This window comes from Rhinopithecus roxellana, chromosome 14, assembly GCF_007565055.1.
Source record: "Rhinopithecus roxellana isolate Shanxi Qingling chromosome 14, ASM756505v1, whole genome shotgun sequence".
Taxonomy (NCBI): Eukaryota; Metazoa; Chordata; class Mammalia; order Primates; family Cercopithecidae; genus Rhinopithecus; species Rhinopithecus roxellana.
The window spans coordinates 89,337,169-89,353,300 of record NC_044562.1 but is presented as its reverse complement, the minus strand read 5'-3'; the positions used below and the strand labels follow the sequence as shown (position 1 = coordinate 89,353,300).

The 16,132-nt window shown below is 43.4% G+C and overlaps 2 protein-coding genes and 1 pseudogene across 4 annotated transcripts in view; 2 read left to right on the top strand and 1 right to left on the bottom strand.

The window, feature by feature from the left end:
- Window positions 1-3,096, top strand: part of SUMO1 (small ubiquitin like modifier 1) — a 33,811-nt gene extending 30,715 nt beyond the window's left edge. Inside the window, exon 5 of the mRNA XM_010386896.2 lies at window positions 2,256-3,096. Coding sequence (XP_010385198.1) covers window positions 2,256-2,324 — 69 coding nt within the window. The 3' untranslated portion in view covers window positions 2,325-3,096. The remainder of the gene's footprint in view (window positions 1-2,255) is intronic.
- Window positions 3,097-4,712: 1,616 nt separating this feature from the next.
- Window positions 4,713-16,132, bottom strand: part of KIAA2012 (KIAA2012 ortholog) — a 139,643-nt gene continuing 128,223 nt past the window's right edge. For both annotated transcript variants that reach the window (XM_030916551.1, XM_030916552.1), the window contains exons 20-24: window positions 15,148-15,350; window positions 14,286-14,458; window positions 12,997-13,216; window positions 7,481-7,639; window positions 4,713-4,890 (exon numbers count right to left, since the gene is read on the bottom strand). In XM_030916551.1, the coding sequence (XP_030772411.1) occupies window positions 7,501-7,639; window positions 12,997-13,216; window positions 14,286-14,458; window positions 15,148-15,350 (735 nt within the window). In that variant the 3' untranslated portion in view covers window positions 4,713-4,890; window positions 7,481-7,500. The remainder of the gene's footprint in view (window positions 4,891-7,480; window positions 7,640-12,996; window positions 13,217-14,285; window positions 14,459-15,147; window positions 15,351-16,132) is intronic.
- Window positions 7,477-9,047, top strand: LOC115893139 (annotated as a pseudogene). Its single transcript, XR_004053080.1, has one exon. The product of XR_004053080.1 is annotated as a DAZ-associated protein 2 pseudogene (transcript).

Sequence of the window (16,132 nt, the reverse complement as noted above, 5' to 3'; positions counted from 1 at the left end):
GAGGTTGAGGCTGCAGTGAGCCCTGGTCATGTCACTGTGCTCCAGCCTAGGTGACAGAGGGAGAACCTGTCTCAAAAATAAATAAATAAAAATAAAATAAAATAAAATAACATTGTGTAGCATTTGATAGCTGGGATTGGTGGTGCATGCCTATAGTTCTAGCTACTTGGGAGGCTGAAGTGGGAGGATCACTTGAGTGAGCCCAAGAGTTCCAGATGAGCCTGGAAACAGAGCGAGGAGTCCTCTGTCTCAAAAAAAAAAAAAAAAAGTATGTTTTTCTAGTATAACTACTAGAATGTAGTCATAGCTCACTGCAGCCACAAACTCCTGGGCTCAAGCAATCCTAACTATCACTATCAGCCTCCTGAATAGCTGGGATTATAGGCATGTGCCACCATGCTCTGCTCACTTTTAAATTTTTTATAGAGATGGAGTCTCCCTGTGTGCCCAGGCTTTGATCACTTAGTTTAAGTGTTGTCTTTTTTTTTTTTTTTAAACTTTGTAGTTAACTGTTTTTCCTGTTACAATTAAGTAATTTGAGGGGACACACTTTGAAACTATGCAAATATCCCCTTTCTCATGAAATTTTCCCCTTAGGTTTAGTATTCACCACCTTCTTGAACACTTCCTTCTTCCTTACTTTCTGGCACAGTAAGAAGTTCCAAACTCATCTTTTACTTTCCTTGACCTAACTTGTCGTAATCTCTGGGACTGTACAGTTGATATCCAATACATTTTACTGACACATGCCTTACACATTCCTTGTAATTAAGAGATTATCTTTTCAGAGGAATGTTGGGGCAGTGGGAGAGAGTAGGTATTTTAGGGAGTGACGCTTCTGTGCTGTTGTTCACTTGTCTCAATTAATGTACTTCTTGAAGTTTGTAGCTTTATATTCTTTATAGCTCAAGGACTCCTGCTGTCTTCCTGTTTTGAAGGTTTCTAATAACATTTGGAATTTTATCCCTTGCAGTGTTTACCATGCTATATGGGCAATTAAAATTGTTTTAAAAGCATCTTTTTTTTTTTTTTTTGAGATGGAGTTTTGCTTTTGTTGCCCAGGCTGGAGCACAATGGCGCAATCTTGGCTTACCGCAGCCTCTGCCTCCTGGGTTCAAGTGATTCTCCTGCCTCAGCCTCCTGAGTAGCTGGGATTACAGGCATGCGCCACTATGCCTGGCTAATTTTGTATTTTTAGTAGAGATGGGGTTTCACCATGTTGGTCAGGCTCGTCTCAAACTCCTGACCTCAGGTGATCTGTGCGCCCCGCGCCCCCCCCTCCCCCCCGCCTGGCCCCGGCCCCGGTCCCGGCCCCTCAGCCTCCAAAGTGCTGAGATTACAGGCGTGACCCACTGCGCCCGGCCTAAGAGCATCTTTAATAATTACTTAAATATTCATATATGTTCTACAACCAAGATAGCTTAGCACTACTAGAGCCATTCTGATCACTTTAAAATCCTAAATTCGCATGTGTTATGTTTAGATTTCTTAACATACTTAATTTTCATATTTAAAATTCTGCACAAAAATGTTACCTATAAAATTAAAAACTTTTTGGTCACAGTGGCCCACGCCTGCAATCCTAGCACTTTGGGAGGCCGAGGCAGGCTGGATCACTGCAGGTCAGGAGTTGAGACCAGCCTGGGCAACATGGCGAAATCCCATCTCTACTAAAAATAGAAAAAGTAGCCGGGTATGGTGGCACACACTTGTAGTGCCAGCTACTCAGGAGGCTGAGGTGGGAGGATTGGTTGAGCCCAGGATGCTGAGGTTGCAGTGAGCTGAGGTTGAGCCCAGGAGGCTGAGGTTGCAGTGAACTAAGATTGTGCCACTGTCCTCCAGCCTGGGCAATATAATGAGACCCTGTCTCAAAACAAAAACAAACAAAAAACAAACAAAAACAAAAAACAAATTAGAATATATCCTATTATTAAACTATCATTTAAACTATTAAGTACATGTTTCATTAGATTTAAAAGTTATTTAACATAGCTGTCAAAAACACTTCAGTTTTATATAGCGAATAAACTGGGAAGTAAAATTGACTCAGGAAAGTAAGATGAATGACTCAACAGACAGAAGGAAAGACACCTCTATGTTCTTTAGATTAAAGAAAACAGGATTCTTAATATTAGAGGAGTGTAAGTATGGGTCACACTTGGATCTCTTTGCACTTTTAAATTAGTGGCCACATAATTGTAGTCAATTTAAAAACTGCTTTTATATTCTACTAACATTTTTCTTTCCTCTTACAGCTGGGAATGGAGGAAGAAGATGTGATTGAAGTTTATCAGGAACAAACGGGGGGTCATTCAACAGTTTAGATATTCTTTTTATTTTTTTTCTTTTCCCTCAATCCTTTTTTATTTTTAAAAATAGTTCTTTTGTAATGTGGTGTTCAAAACGGAATTGAAAACTGGCACCCCATCTCTTTGAAACATCTGGTAATTTGAATTCTAGTGCTCATTATTCATTATTGTTTGTTTTCATTGTGCTGATTTTTGGTGATCAAGCCTCAGTCCCCTTCATATTACCCTCTCCTTTTTAAAAATTACGTGTGCACAGAGAGGCCACCTTTTTCAGGACATTGCATTTTCAGGCTTGTGGTGATAAATAAGATCGACCAATGCAAGTGTTCATAATGACTTTCCAATTGGCCCTGATGTTCTAGCATGTGATTGCTTCACTCCTGGACTGTGACTTTCAGTGGGAGATGGAAGTTTCTCAGAGAACTGAACTGTGGAAAAATGACCTTTCCTTAACTTGAAGCTACTTTTAAAATTTGAGGGTCTGGACCAAAAGAAGAGGAATATCAGGTTGAAGTCAAGATGACAGATAAGGTGAGAGTAATGACTGACTCCAAAGATGGCTTCACTGAAGAAAAGGCATTTTAAGATTTTTTAAAAATCTTGTCAGAAGATCCCAGAAAAGTTCTAATTTTCATTAGCAATTAATAAAGCTATACATGCAGAAATGAATACAACAGAACACTGCTCTTTTTGATTTTATTTGTACTTTTTGGCCTGGGATATGGGTTTTAAATGGACATTGTCTGTACCAGCTTCATTAAAATAAACAATATTTGTAAAAATCGTACTAATGCTTATTTTATTTTAATTGTATAGAAATAAAAAAGAAAATGCCTAAAATAAGGTTTTCTTGCATAAATACTGGAAATTGCACATGGTACAAATTTTTTCTTCATTACTGTACAGTTATGATGTTAATGACTTTGAAGCACTGAAAGTTCCTGAAGTGCCTTCTGAATCAAGGATTTAATTAAGGCCACAATACCTTTTTAATATTCAGTGTTCTGTTTTTTTGAAAACTTGATATTCCTGTATGGTGCATATATATGATGCAGTTACCTAATCATGTTGAATAAATGGGCATGCCAAAATTGCTTAATTGATTTTTATCGATAATCTCAATTCTTCCTTTAACAGTGTACAAAATGGTAAGGTTTGGTATATTTTATGTTTTCCTTTTATTTCTTTATATCTTTTTTTTTTTTTTTGAGATGGGGTCTCTTTCTGTCACCCAGGCTGGAGTACAGTGGTGTTATCTTGGCTCACTGCAACCTCTACCTCCCGGGTTCAAGTGATTCTTCTGCCTCAGCCTCCTGAGTAGCTGGGACTACAGGCGCGTGCCACTACGCCCGGCTAATTTTTGTATTTTTAGTAGAGATGGGGTTCACCATGTTGGCCAGGATGATCTCGATCGCTTAACCCTGTGATCTGCCCGCGTCGGCCTCCCAAAGTGCTGGGATTACAGGCGTGAGACACCGGGCCTGGCCCAGCCATATTTATTTATATCTTAAATATTTAAACTTTGTGTAAAATTAAAATATCAGATTAGTTTGTTCCTATTAGAGTGCTTAACTTTTCCTTTTAATGCTGAGTCACAGAATTTACTGCATGTGTGCATACATACAGTCCAGTTTCATGTTATCTCAAATAGAGTGTCATCTAACTAGTTGAGAAGATCAAATAAAACCCACTTTGAATGCATTTTGTAAACTATTACAGCTTACACACCTACTCAGGTCGAACCTTTTGAGAAAGAAATTGATTGGCTTGATCTTCTAATTCTTATGTTTGACCCTAACTGAAAAATTATTTGTATGGTGTAAGTTAGAGCTTTTAGATTGTCACCTGATATTTATGATTATATTCATTAAACAGTGATTAGGAACTAGGCCCATTTTAAGAAAATCCTCATGAGCTGCATATTTCTGTCAAGACTGAATAACAGATCTGATTGGGTATTTGAACTATTTGAATCTGTAGTTTCGTATCTTAATTTTGTTTGTGTCTCTAAATGTCTGAAGGCTCTCAGGATTTAGGTGGTGGGACTTAGCTACTGGGGAAGTAATTTTTTTTTTTTTTTTTTTTTTTTTTTTTGAGACGGAGTCTCGCTCTGCCGCCCAGGCTGGAGTGCAGTGGCCGGATCTCAGCTCACTGCAAGCTCCGCCTCCCGGGTTCACGCCATTCTCCTGCCTCAGCCTCCCGAGTAGCTGGGACTACAGGCGCCCGCCACGGCGCCCGGCTAGTTTTTTGTATTTTTAGTAGAGACGGGGTTTCACCATGTTAGCCAGGATGGTCTTGATCTCCTGACCTCGTGATCCGCCCGTCTCGGCCTCCCAAAGTGCTGGGATTACAGGCTTGAGCCACCGCGCCCGGCCGTAATTTTTTTGTTTTTAGTTTTTTGGATTCTAAATGTGTTGCACTCTGCTATGGTTAACTTAAATTTGTGCTTATCTGATTAGCAGTGCTGATAAAATAGGCATTTCACAACAAAAATTTTAACAGATTATCGGATTTCTGAAGGGACCTTGGATAACGTTTAGTGAAGCCACTCTTATCTGGTGCTTGACTGCAACATCCTAATCTGTAAAAGAAGGGAGAAAATAAAGTCAGCAATGGTAATTTTCCCCCACAAGGATGTTTTCCTTAAGTATTTGTTCTGTTGTGGGTTGAATTATTTGAGATGCTCCTTTCTTATCTGATTAAGTAGTATTAAATGAATTGATTGAATGAATGTTCAGATAGGGTCCACAAGCTTGAGAAAACGTTTAGATGACATATTTAAGTTCAGTATGACTGATATTATCTAGTTTAACTTTTATTTCTATTTAATTTTTACATAAAACAAGGAGTTAAAATAAGGATCAAATCTAAGCAAGTCCAGCAACAGCAATACAGAATACAAATAGGTTGGATTTTTGAGTTGTAAAGGTGTAATTTCTGTAGAAAGCAAATACCTTACAAACATTAATGAGGAATTGGAGGGGATTACTTGCAAATATTAAGCTTTTCATCTGTGGACAGTGAACTACAGAGTAGGGCCAAAGGAAATTTGTGAAAAAATTCAGGTTCATATGCTCTGGATTTAAATAACATCCTTTTATGTAACTTGTATGTTAAAAATAGCTTTCTTCATCCATTTTGTTAAAGGGGTATTTTATTAAATATTAAAAGAGAGATGTTAAATATCTAATCAGGTCTCAGCCTGGGCCAGGCACAGCGACTCGTGCCTGTAACCCCAGCACTTTGGAAGGCTGAGGCAGGCAGATCACTCGAGACCAGGAGTTTGAGACCAGCCTGAGCAACATGACGAAACCCCGTCTATACTAAAAATACACAAATTAGGCAAGTGCGGTGATGCGTGCCTGTAGTCCCAGCTACTTGGGAGGCTGAGGTGGGAGGATCGTCTGAGCCCAGGAGGTCAAGGCTGCAGTGAGCTGTGATTGTGCCGCTGCACTCTAGCTTGGGTGACAGAGCGAGACCCTGTCTTTAAAAAAAAAAAAAAAAAAAAGACATCCTGGTAGAGTCAGTGTAATTTGGGAGGCTGAGGTGGGAGGATCGTCTGAGCCCAGGAGGTCAAGGCTGCAGTGAGCTGTGATTGTGCCGCTGCACTCTAGCTTGGGTGACAGAGCGAGACCCTGTCTTTAAAAAAAAAAAAAAAAAAAAAAAAAAAAGACATCCTGGTAGAGTCAGTGTAATTTTTCAACTGGGGAAATTTTGTGAGTGGTTAATTCTTCAGGGCACAGGGGCTAAAACTCAAGATTTATTAATGTTCAGAGCTCTAGAATAATGCTGCCGAATAGAACGTCCTGTCATGGAAATATTCTACATCTGTGCTTTCCAGTACTGTAGCTGGTAACCACACATGACCTGAGCACTTGAAATGGGGGTGTTGTGATTGAAGAATGTTTTAACAAGTTTAAATAGCTACATGCGGCTGGTGCTGTGTTACTCAGCAGTGCAGCGCTAGAATCTGTACTTTGAGGATGTGAGAATGGCCTCACAAAACAGCTCATTTTGCTGAAATGAACATTTATCAAGTGATTGCAAATATACCTTGTTCTAAATAGACATTAAGTTTTAGATTCTTAGGGTGAAATGACTGTGGTTTTGCTTTATAGAGAGGTATAAAATTCTTAATATATATATTTGAATATATAAATTAGTTTCTCTGAGCTAACTCAAAATTATTTGTATTACAAAATTTTCATTTATCTACAACTCTTTCAGATACATTGACTGAAATGAAATACTTTGACTATCCTAAGACCACGTTAGTGTTTCAGGCTGAAATTATGGGCAGTTTTAGGCTCCAAGGCTTCTGGATTTATGTGGTTCTGGAGAACATAAAGGATTTAGGTGCATGAAGAGTTCAATTGGTCTGAACAAAGTGTGTGAGTTGTGGAGGGGTGATGGAAATGGAGTTTCCAGAGTAGAGAATATCTTAGGTGTGGGTTGAGGTTAACCAGATGAAATGGAAGTAACTGGGCTCAGAATGGAACTTTTTTTTTTTCTTAAGAGACAGGGTCCCACTCTGTCACCCAGGCTGCAGTACAGTGGCACTGTACTCGGTGCAGCCTGGAACTCCTAGGCTCAAGCAATCCTTCTGCTTCAGCCTCCTGAGCAGCTGGGATTATAGGCACACCCCACCATGCCTGGCTAATTTAAACATTTTTTATAAAGATGGGGTTTCCACTATGTTGCCTAGGATGGTCTCGAACTCCTGGCCTCAAGCAAGCCTCCCGCCTTAGCCTCTCAAAGTGCTGGGATTACATGGATGAGCCACCATGCCTGGCCCCTGGAACTTTATTTTTTTAATTTATTTATTTTTTTTGAGACGGAGTCTCGCTGTGTCGCCCAGGCTGGAGTGCAGTGGCCGGATCTCAGCTCACTGCAAGCTCCGCCTCCCTAGGTTCACGCCATTCTCCTGCCTCAGCCTCCCGAGTAGCTGGGACTACAGGCGCCCGCCATCTCGCCCGGCTAGTTTTTTTGTATTTTTTTTAGTAGAGATGGGGTTTCACAGTGTTAGCCAGGATGGTCTCGATCTCCTGACCTCGTGATCCGCCCGTCTCAGCCTCCCAAAGTGCTGGGATTACAGGCTTGAGCCACCGCGCCCGGCGGAACTTTATTATAAAGGGAAATTTCTCCTTTTCTGTCACCACCTCCCAACTTACTTTTTAGTTTTCTTCTAGCCTTAAGGCCTGGGTATTTGTAGGAACTGGAAATAAGAGTAAACCCATGGTCTGGAAATGTTATGTGTCCACTGCAGACCACTGGCTTCCTTATGGAGTTCTTGATGGAAATGAAGATGTTTCTTCAAGGCAGCTTTTTGCCTAAGGAGACAACCCCACCCCCAATTCCAGTAATGATTAAGCACCCTAGAAATTGTCCTCATAAGCCAGCAGGATAACTTGAGATTCAAATAACTTTGGGCTGTTGATCTTGGATTTTAGTGGAAGATCATACTCTTCATTTAGTAAATTTACACACAAGGTTTGGAGTACCATGAGCCTCCTATTGGAAAAGTAAAAGGGAAGGCATAATTCAGTTCTTATACTGCTAGAAAGGACTCCCTCATTTAAGAGATGAGGAAACAGGCTAGGTGCACTGGCTCATGCCTGTAATCCCAGCACTTTGGGAGGTAGAGACGAGCAGATAGGCCAGGTGTTTGAGATGAGCCTGAGCAACATGGTGAAACCCCGTCTCTACTAAAAATACAAAAACTGCGGTGGCAGCACCACTCAGGCGTTGGGTGACGCTAGATGGATGGACTGTCACGTGATGCGAAGTGGCTCCAAACAGGAAGAGGACGGAAAAGATAACTGTCCCCAATGCCGAGACGAACCGGACCCGCAGTCACCACGAACAGCAAAGGTCAATATCTGACACAGCCAACCTATCCTGTGCAGCCTCCTGGGAGTCCAGTATACCCTCAGACCTTGCATCTTTTACAGGCTCCACCCTATACTAATGCTTCACCTGCCTACTCAGACCTCTCTCGTCCAAGCTTTGTGCACCCAGGGGCTGCCACAGTCCCCACCACATTGGCCACATTTTCTGGAGCCTCTCTGTATCTTCCCATGGCCCAGTCTGTGGCTGTTGGGTCTTTAGGTTCCACAATCCCCATGGCTTATTATCCACTTGGTCCCATCTATCCACCTGACTCCACAGTGCTGGTGGAAGGAGGGTATGATGCAGGTTTCAGATTTGGAGCTGGGGCTACTGCTGGCAACATTCCTCCTCCACCTCCTGGATGCCCTCCCAATACTGCTCAGCCTGCAGTCATGCAGGGAGCCAACGTCCTTGTAACTCAGTGGAAGGGGAACTTCTTCATGGGTGATTCAGATGGTGGCTACACCATCTGGTGAGGAACCAAGGCAACCTTTGTGCTGGGAAAGACATCACATTACTTCAACACTTCTCACAATGTAACTGCTGTAGTCATATTAACCTGAAGTTGCAGTTTAGACACATGTTGGAATGTCTTTCTGATGCCCAAACTTTCAAGCACTTTCCAAATTTAATAAGGAACCATGTAATGGCAGCAGTACCTCCCTAAAGCATTTTGAGGGAGGGGAGGTATCCATTCATAAAATGAATGTGCGTGAAGCTGCCCTAAGGATCTTCCTTTAACTTCTCTGGAGTAATATTGTACCATACTGGTCTTTGCTGTTAGTAATAAAACATCAAATTAGGTTTGGAGGGAACTTTGATCTTTCTAAGAATTAAAGTTGCCAAATTAGGGCCAGGCGCAGTGGCTCACGCCTGTAATCCCAGCACTTTGCGAAGCTGAGGCAGGCGGATTACCTGAGGTTAGGAGTTCGAGACAAGCCTGACCAACATGGAGAAAACCCGTCTCTACCAAAAATACAAAATTAGCCAGGCATGGTGGCACGTGCCTGTAATCAATCCCAGCTACTCAGGAGGCTGAGGCAAGAGAATTGCTTGAACCTGGGAGGCAGAGGTTGCGGTGAGCCGAGATTGCACCATTGCACTCCAGCCTGGGCAACAAGAGCGAAACTCCGTCTCAAAAAAAAAAAAAAGTTATGAAAGTATTCTGATTGGCCTTTAATCTCCATTGTCTTTGATTTATATTACTTGTTATAAATGGAACGCATTAGTTGTCTACCTTTTCCTTTCCATCCCTTGCCCCACCCATCCCATCTCCAACCCTAGTCTTCTGTTTCCTCCCACCAGTCTCCATTGAATCAATGGTGCAGGACAGAAAGTCAGTCAGAGTAATTTCCTTCTTTCCTCACACTTCTCCCCACTTGTCATCTTTTAACTAGTCTTTCACGAGGATCCTCTGAAACCCACTCTGTGCCCCAAGCACAGATCCCATTACTTCTGCTTTCGTATTTCCTCAGGTAAAAGTGGAGGGTGCCTTTTGGACCCTCCTCATAGGTTGTCTCTGCATACACGAACCTAACCCAAATTTGTTTTGGTGCCAGAAAAACAGCTATGTTTGAACAAAGATATCGTGCAAACTGTACTGTGAACAACAGTTGGTTTAAAATATGAGGGGCAGCTGGGCGCGGTGGTTCACGCCTGTAATCTCAGCGCTTTGGGAGGCTGAGGTGGGCGGATCACGAGGTCAAGAGATCGAGACCATCCTGGCCAACATGGTGAAACCCCATCTCTACTAAAAATACAAAAATTAGCCGGGCGTGGTGGCAGGTGCCTGTAATTCCAGCTACTCAGGAAGCTGAGGCAGGAGAATCGCTTGGACCTGGGAGGCAGAGGGTGCAGTGAACCGAGATCGCGCCACTGCACTCCAGCCTGGTGACAGAGGGAGACTCCATCTCAAAAAAAAAAAAAAAAAAGAGGGGCAAGGAGGAGGATGCATTTCAAAAGCCTGATTGATGTGTTCAGAGCCAAATTAAGAGGAGTTTTCAGATCAAAAATTGGTTACCATTTTTTTTTGTCAGAGTGTCTGATTCAGCCACTCATTTGGCTCCCCAAAATTCCTAGACTGGGTTAATAAGGTCATACTGTGAATGCCTCACTACAAAATGACTTGAGTCCAGTGAAATCTCATTAGGCTTAAGAATATTTCAGGGATCCTTAATGTTTTGATTTTTATTTTCTGAAATTAGATTTTATTTTGTCTTGTAATTTCATTTCATCTAAATTGTGAGTTCTGTACATGTGATGTCTGACTGTACCATTGACTGTTCTGGACATTCAGCATTGTATGTCTCTCTCTACACTGTGGTGCAGTTAACTTGTGGAATTTTATGCTAAAAATGTAGAATAAAGACTATTTTGAAGATTTGAAAAAATAAATAAAAAATACAAAAACTAGCTGGTATGGTGGCACATGCTTGTACTCCCAGTTACTTGGGAGGCTGAGGCACAAATCTCTTGAATCTGGGAGGTGGAGGTAGAGATTGTGCCACTGTACTCCAGCCTGGGCAACAGAGTGAGACTCTGTCTCAAAAAAAAGTGGGGTGGGGTGAGGAAATGGGCCAGAGAAGTTAAAGTACCAGGGCCAGTGTCACAGTGAAGATGAAATAAAGCCAGTTAGTATCAAATTCTCCTGAGTCTTGGTAGAGTGAGGCTCTTCCCCTCATTCCTTTAGTTATTTGGTTCTCTGCTTTCAGCTACTTGGACTAGCCTTATAAATTGCCCAGCTTTCCCTTGGATGACTGTCAGTTTTCTTCTCGTGAAAAGTTGGAACTCCCAATAGTTTGCCTGTGGTCTCAATATTTAGGAATCTAATTCTGCTTCTATGGTACATGGAATACATAATTTTGAAATGGAGTCATGGCTTTCCTAATGATCCATTTTGTAATTCACGTAACAGCTGAGGAAAGTCCAGAGAAGGAAGAACTCAAGGTTAGTAGACAACCTTGAAATTGAGTTGCACTGGCTGCCTTCTCTTTTTGGTCCCCTAAAGAGTATTTATCATCTTAGATTCAGCTTAAGTTGTGGACAAATATCAAGGGGAAAAGTATTTACAGTTAACTTTGGAATCACGGTTTTCTGGGTTGTGCCTCTTTACCCTTCAACTTTGGTGGTTCTAAAGAGGGATGAGTATTAGTTGCTTTCACTAAGGAAGGGAAGTTCATGATGTAGCAACTATAGAGGACCTAGCTTTTTGAAGAGTCAATTGAAATACATACCTCAGTTTTTATTATCAGAAAGATGCAATGATAATCACTATTGTAGGAGAATAAAGGGAGAAAATTCCCCTGGCCCCGGATGACTTGGATTCTGTGCTTTTTCTCCTAACAAGGCCCTCATGTTAGATCTGGTCTTGGCCCACATCCCTAACTTCATCTGGAAGTATTGTTTGCCCTTCATCCACTTCATTCCATCCATACTGTCTTTTATTCTTCCAACATGCCAATCTCATTTCTTTTTTCAGACCTTTGTATTTACTGTTTACTTGCTGGAATATTTTTCTCCCAGATGTTTAGGGGGCTCTTTGTTATTCAAGTTTCACCATATATGACACCTCTTCTGAGAGGTCTTGCCCTGGCTAACCAATTAAAATAAGCCACTTGCAATCCTATCACATCCTTTTTTTTTCTTTTTTTTTTTGAGACAGAGCCTTGCTCTTGTTGCCCAGGCTGGAGTGCAATGGCACAATCTCGGCTCACTGCAACCTCTACCTCCCAGTTTCAAGCAATTCTCCTGCCTCAGCCTCCCGAGTAGCTGGGATGACAGGCACCCGCCACCACGCCCAGCTACTTTTTGTATTTTTAGTAGAGATGAGGTTTCACCATGTTAACCAGGCTGGTCTCGAACTCCTGACCTCAGGTGATCCACTTGCCTCAGCCTCCCAAAGTGCTAGGATTACAGGCATGAGCCACCGCACCTGGCACCCCCCGCCTTTTTTTTTTTTTAAAGAGAGAATCTTGCTGTGTCACCCAGGCTGGAGTGCCGTGACTTGATCTTGGCTCACTGCAGCCTTAACCTCCCAGGCTCAAGCGATCCTCCTGCCTCAGCCTCCCATGTAACTGGGACCACAGGCACTCACCACCACACCAGGCTAATTTTTTGATTTTTTGTAGGGATGGAGGTTTCACTTAGTTGCCTAGGCTAGTCTTGAACTCCTGAGCTCAAGCAATTCTCTCATCTTCGTCTCCCAAAGTGCTGGAATTAACATGTGTGAGCCACTGTGCCTGGCGTCCTGTCACATATTTAAATTTTTTTCTGTATAGCATTTATTGTTGGCTTTAAAAAATATTTGTTTAGAGTCTGTCCCCACTCCCACCCCTAGAATGTAAATGCGATGGGAAGACAGACCTTCTCTGTCTTGCTTACTCCAGAATTCCTAGTGTCTAGGACAGTGTTTGGCACATAACAGGCACTCAGTAGATATCAAGGAAGGCAGTGGGTTTGAAATCAGGAGGTCTTAGATCTGGTCCTGGCATTGTCCCTAAGTCACGTTTGTCCATGATCAAGATCCTTTCCCTCTTTGGGACTTGCTTTTTTCATCTATAGAGGATTGAGGTAGATATCTCTAAACTCCCTTATAGATTCATTACGACTTCTTTAAGCCATGGAGGAATCCTTGACATTTGCAGCAAAAGAATCCCTCTATGCCTTTCAGTCTTCCAAACCATAATTGGCATCGGGGGACTTTTCTTGTCTAACGGCATTGCAAGGCTAGCACTAAGCACTGGACAGTGAAGCCCTTGGACCATCCCCTTATGGCAACTGTTGCCCAAATGTCCAGTACCTGGCTTGTTTCTGGGCTTGTTTCGTGGCTTCTTCCAGAGCCAGTCTTGCTGCTTCCTCTTCCTTTTGCCTCCTCTCCTCTGCCTCCAGCTGAGCCTTCTCTTCTACTTCCTGTTTTCGCCGCTGGTACTCCAGTCGTTCCTCTTCAGCCATTTCCATCAGGTGTTTTTGTTCTTCTGCTAACTGCATTTCCAATTCCTTTTGCCTTTGCTTCTCTGCCTCTGCAGAATAGAAAAGGGGGTGGGCTCAGCAGGGATCAGTTTTGGGGAAAACAATTTTCTGATCCAATTCTCAAATCTGTGATTCTGAAGGACTCCCCGTGAGAAATTTTGCAGTTTACCTGCTAGCAGGCTGCCACATCCTCTCTGGTGAGTACCTTAGGCATTAATTTACTAATTTGAGTCCTTTATTAAGCACCTACTACGTGTAGTACACTATGCAGTTAATACAAAGCCTTGGGGAAGAATTTTTCCAGAGCCCGGTGTGTTTATGTGGTGGTATGAAGCTGGGTTAGAGAGGAGTGTCAGATCAGGGTCTAGAGAAACTTGGTGCTTCCTGGCCGGACACAGTGGCTCAAGCCTGTAATCCCAGCACTTTGGGAGGCCGAGGTGGGCAGATCATGAGGTCAGGAATTCGAGACCAGCCTGGCCAACAGAGTGAAACTCCAGCTCTACTAAAAATACAAAAAATTATCCGTTCATGGTGGTGGGTGCCTGTAATCCCAGTTACTCAGGAGGCTGAGGCAGGAGAATTGCTTGAACCCGGGAGGCAGAGGTTGCTGAGATCACGCCATTGCACTCCAGCCCAGGCGACAGTGCTAGGCTCCAACTCAAACAAACAAACAAACAAACAAACAATTTTTAAAAAGAGGCTGGCGAGATTCCACATATCAGCACCTGAAAGTCTGCCCTGAAGCTATCCAGATGTTTGTGGCTGTTTCCACCTGCTCCGGAAGGAAGCAAGGAGTAGGACTGTGTCTCCAATTTAGGTAGCTCCTGAGCAATGCCGAAAGGGCAAAGGGAAGGGCAGGATCCCAGTTCAGGAGATTGTTGGATTGAGAGCAGGACTCTGGAGTCATTTCCACAAGCAAGTCATTACTTTCTTATTTAGATCTATATTAACACACTATAGTCATATATAATCACTTTGAAAAAAATAGTTTATATATTATATAAATGAGTGCTTAACACACTAACGCCTAGGATAGGAATAAATGAACACTCACAGTTGGATAAAAATGTTTCTGCCCCAAATAGAAGAGAGAGGCAAAGAGCTCAAGAACCCCCTCACCAGCCCTCTCGGCTTCCTCCTGCTGCTTTTTTCTCTGTAGTTCTCGCAGTTTCCTCCGAAACTCCTCTTGCTGTTGCCGGGCTCTCTCCTGGGCTGCTTTCAACCGGAGTTGCTGCTTTCTCTCCTCCTCCTCCTGCCGCTGCTGTTCTTCTTGGAGTCTCTGTTTCCTCAAGCTGAGAAAACACAAGATGGTCAGGGAAATGGCAGAAAACACTGAGGCATCCTTGTGAGATAAGCCAACAGACAGTGCCCATGGGGGAGACTCTGCAGCCCACATGCCACAGGGAGCACCCTATTCCCAGGAGACTCAGTTTTCCAAGGGAGGCCAGGATTGAAGAGCAAAGAGCCCAGTGGGCTTGAAACCGGAAGCCTAGAAGTTTCAGTACACAGCTCTATGCTCTGGGGCAGGGGTCTTAAGTTCATTTTTCATGCTTATGATTTTGAAACTCCTGCCTCACAGGGTTGTGAAGATTAAATTGCAGCTGAGGCCTGTGAAAGGGCCTAGCACGTTGCAGACAACAAAGTGCAGGGGCTTGACAAATGTTTGCTGGACTGAATCTCAGAGCCTTCTCAAGAAGATCTCAGGGTCATCAACGTGAGTAACCCTCACATGGGGTTGTAAACTTGAAAGAGAGTGACATTCAGCAGAGTGTATCAATCAGTGCACATGGTTGAGACGCTGCAGCTTATCTCTGGTCAGTGTTGTTCCTAGGAAAACTGAGGATAGAGAAAAATGACATACGCTCTTTTAACTTCAGGGCATGAGTCTCAGAACCAAACATTGCCCCTAGGGGAGGTCAACCACTGCCTTTTTCTCCTGCTTCCTAACATGGCTGTAGTCTCTTTGGCTTGCCCAACCTACTGGATCTCTTCTGCCCGTCTCTGCTGCTCCAGCTCCAGCTCCTCCTCCATCTTTTTGGCTCTCTCCAGCTGCTCCTGCTGGAGCTGCCTTTGCTCTTCCTGCTCCCTTCTCTTCTTCTCCACCTCCAGCCGCCTCATCTCGGCTCTTTCTGCTCGAAGCCTGTCCCAGGAAGCCTTCTCCTGCTCCCTCTTAGTGAGGAGGGCCTAAGAAACCAGAGTATTCTCAGTGCAATAAACAGATGGGTCTGTCTCAGCAGTGAGCCCTTCTCCACCCAAGATAGTGTTGTCTCTAATCAAAGATGGAATCACAAAACAGACGCCACACTCTGCCCACAGCTGCATAGACTTAGCCGCCACCAGCTTGGACTTTCGGGTCCGACTGACCTGGATTCAACGCTCCCTCTTACTTGCTTTGGGATTTAGGGATCACAACTTAAACTTCTCAATATTGTCTTCCTCATGGTCTGTTGCCAGGATTAGCTGAAATAATCAAAGTGCCAACATAATGTCCAGTACACGGCAGGTTCTAGAGTTCTCATCCCTGGCTGCACTTTAGAATCACCCAAGGAGCTTTCAAAAATTACTTGTGGCTGGGTGCAGTAGTTCACGCCTGTAACCCCCGCATTTCGGGAGGCTGAGGTGGGAGGATTGCTTGGGCCCAGAGGTTCAAGGTAGCAAGTGACCTATGATCATGCTACTGCACTCCTGGGTGGCAAAGCAAGACTCTGTCTCAAAAATATAAAAACAAGGGGCCGGGCATGGTGGCTCATGCCTATAATCCCAACACTTTGGGAGGCTGAGGTGGGTGGATCACCTGGGGTCAGGAGTTCCAGGCCAGCGTGGCCAACGGGTGAAACCCCATCTCTGCTAAAACTACAAAAATTAGCCGGGCGTGGTGGCGCAGGCCTGTAATCCCAGCTACTCGGGAGGCTGAGGCAGGAAAATTGCTCGAACCCAGGAGACAGAGGTTGCAGTGAGTTGAGATC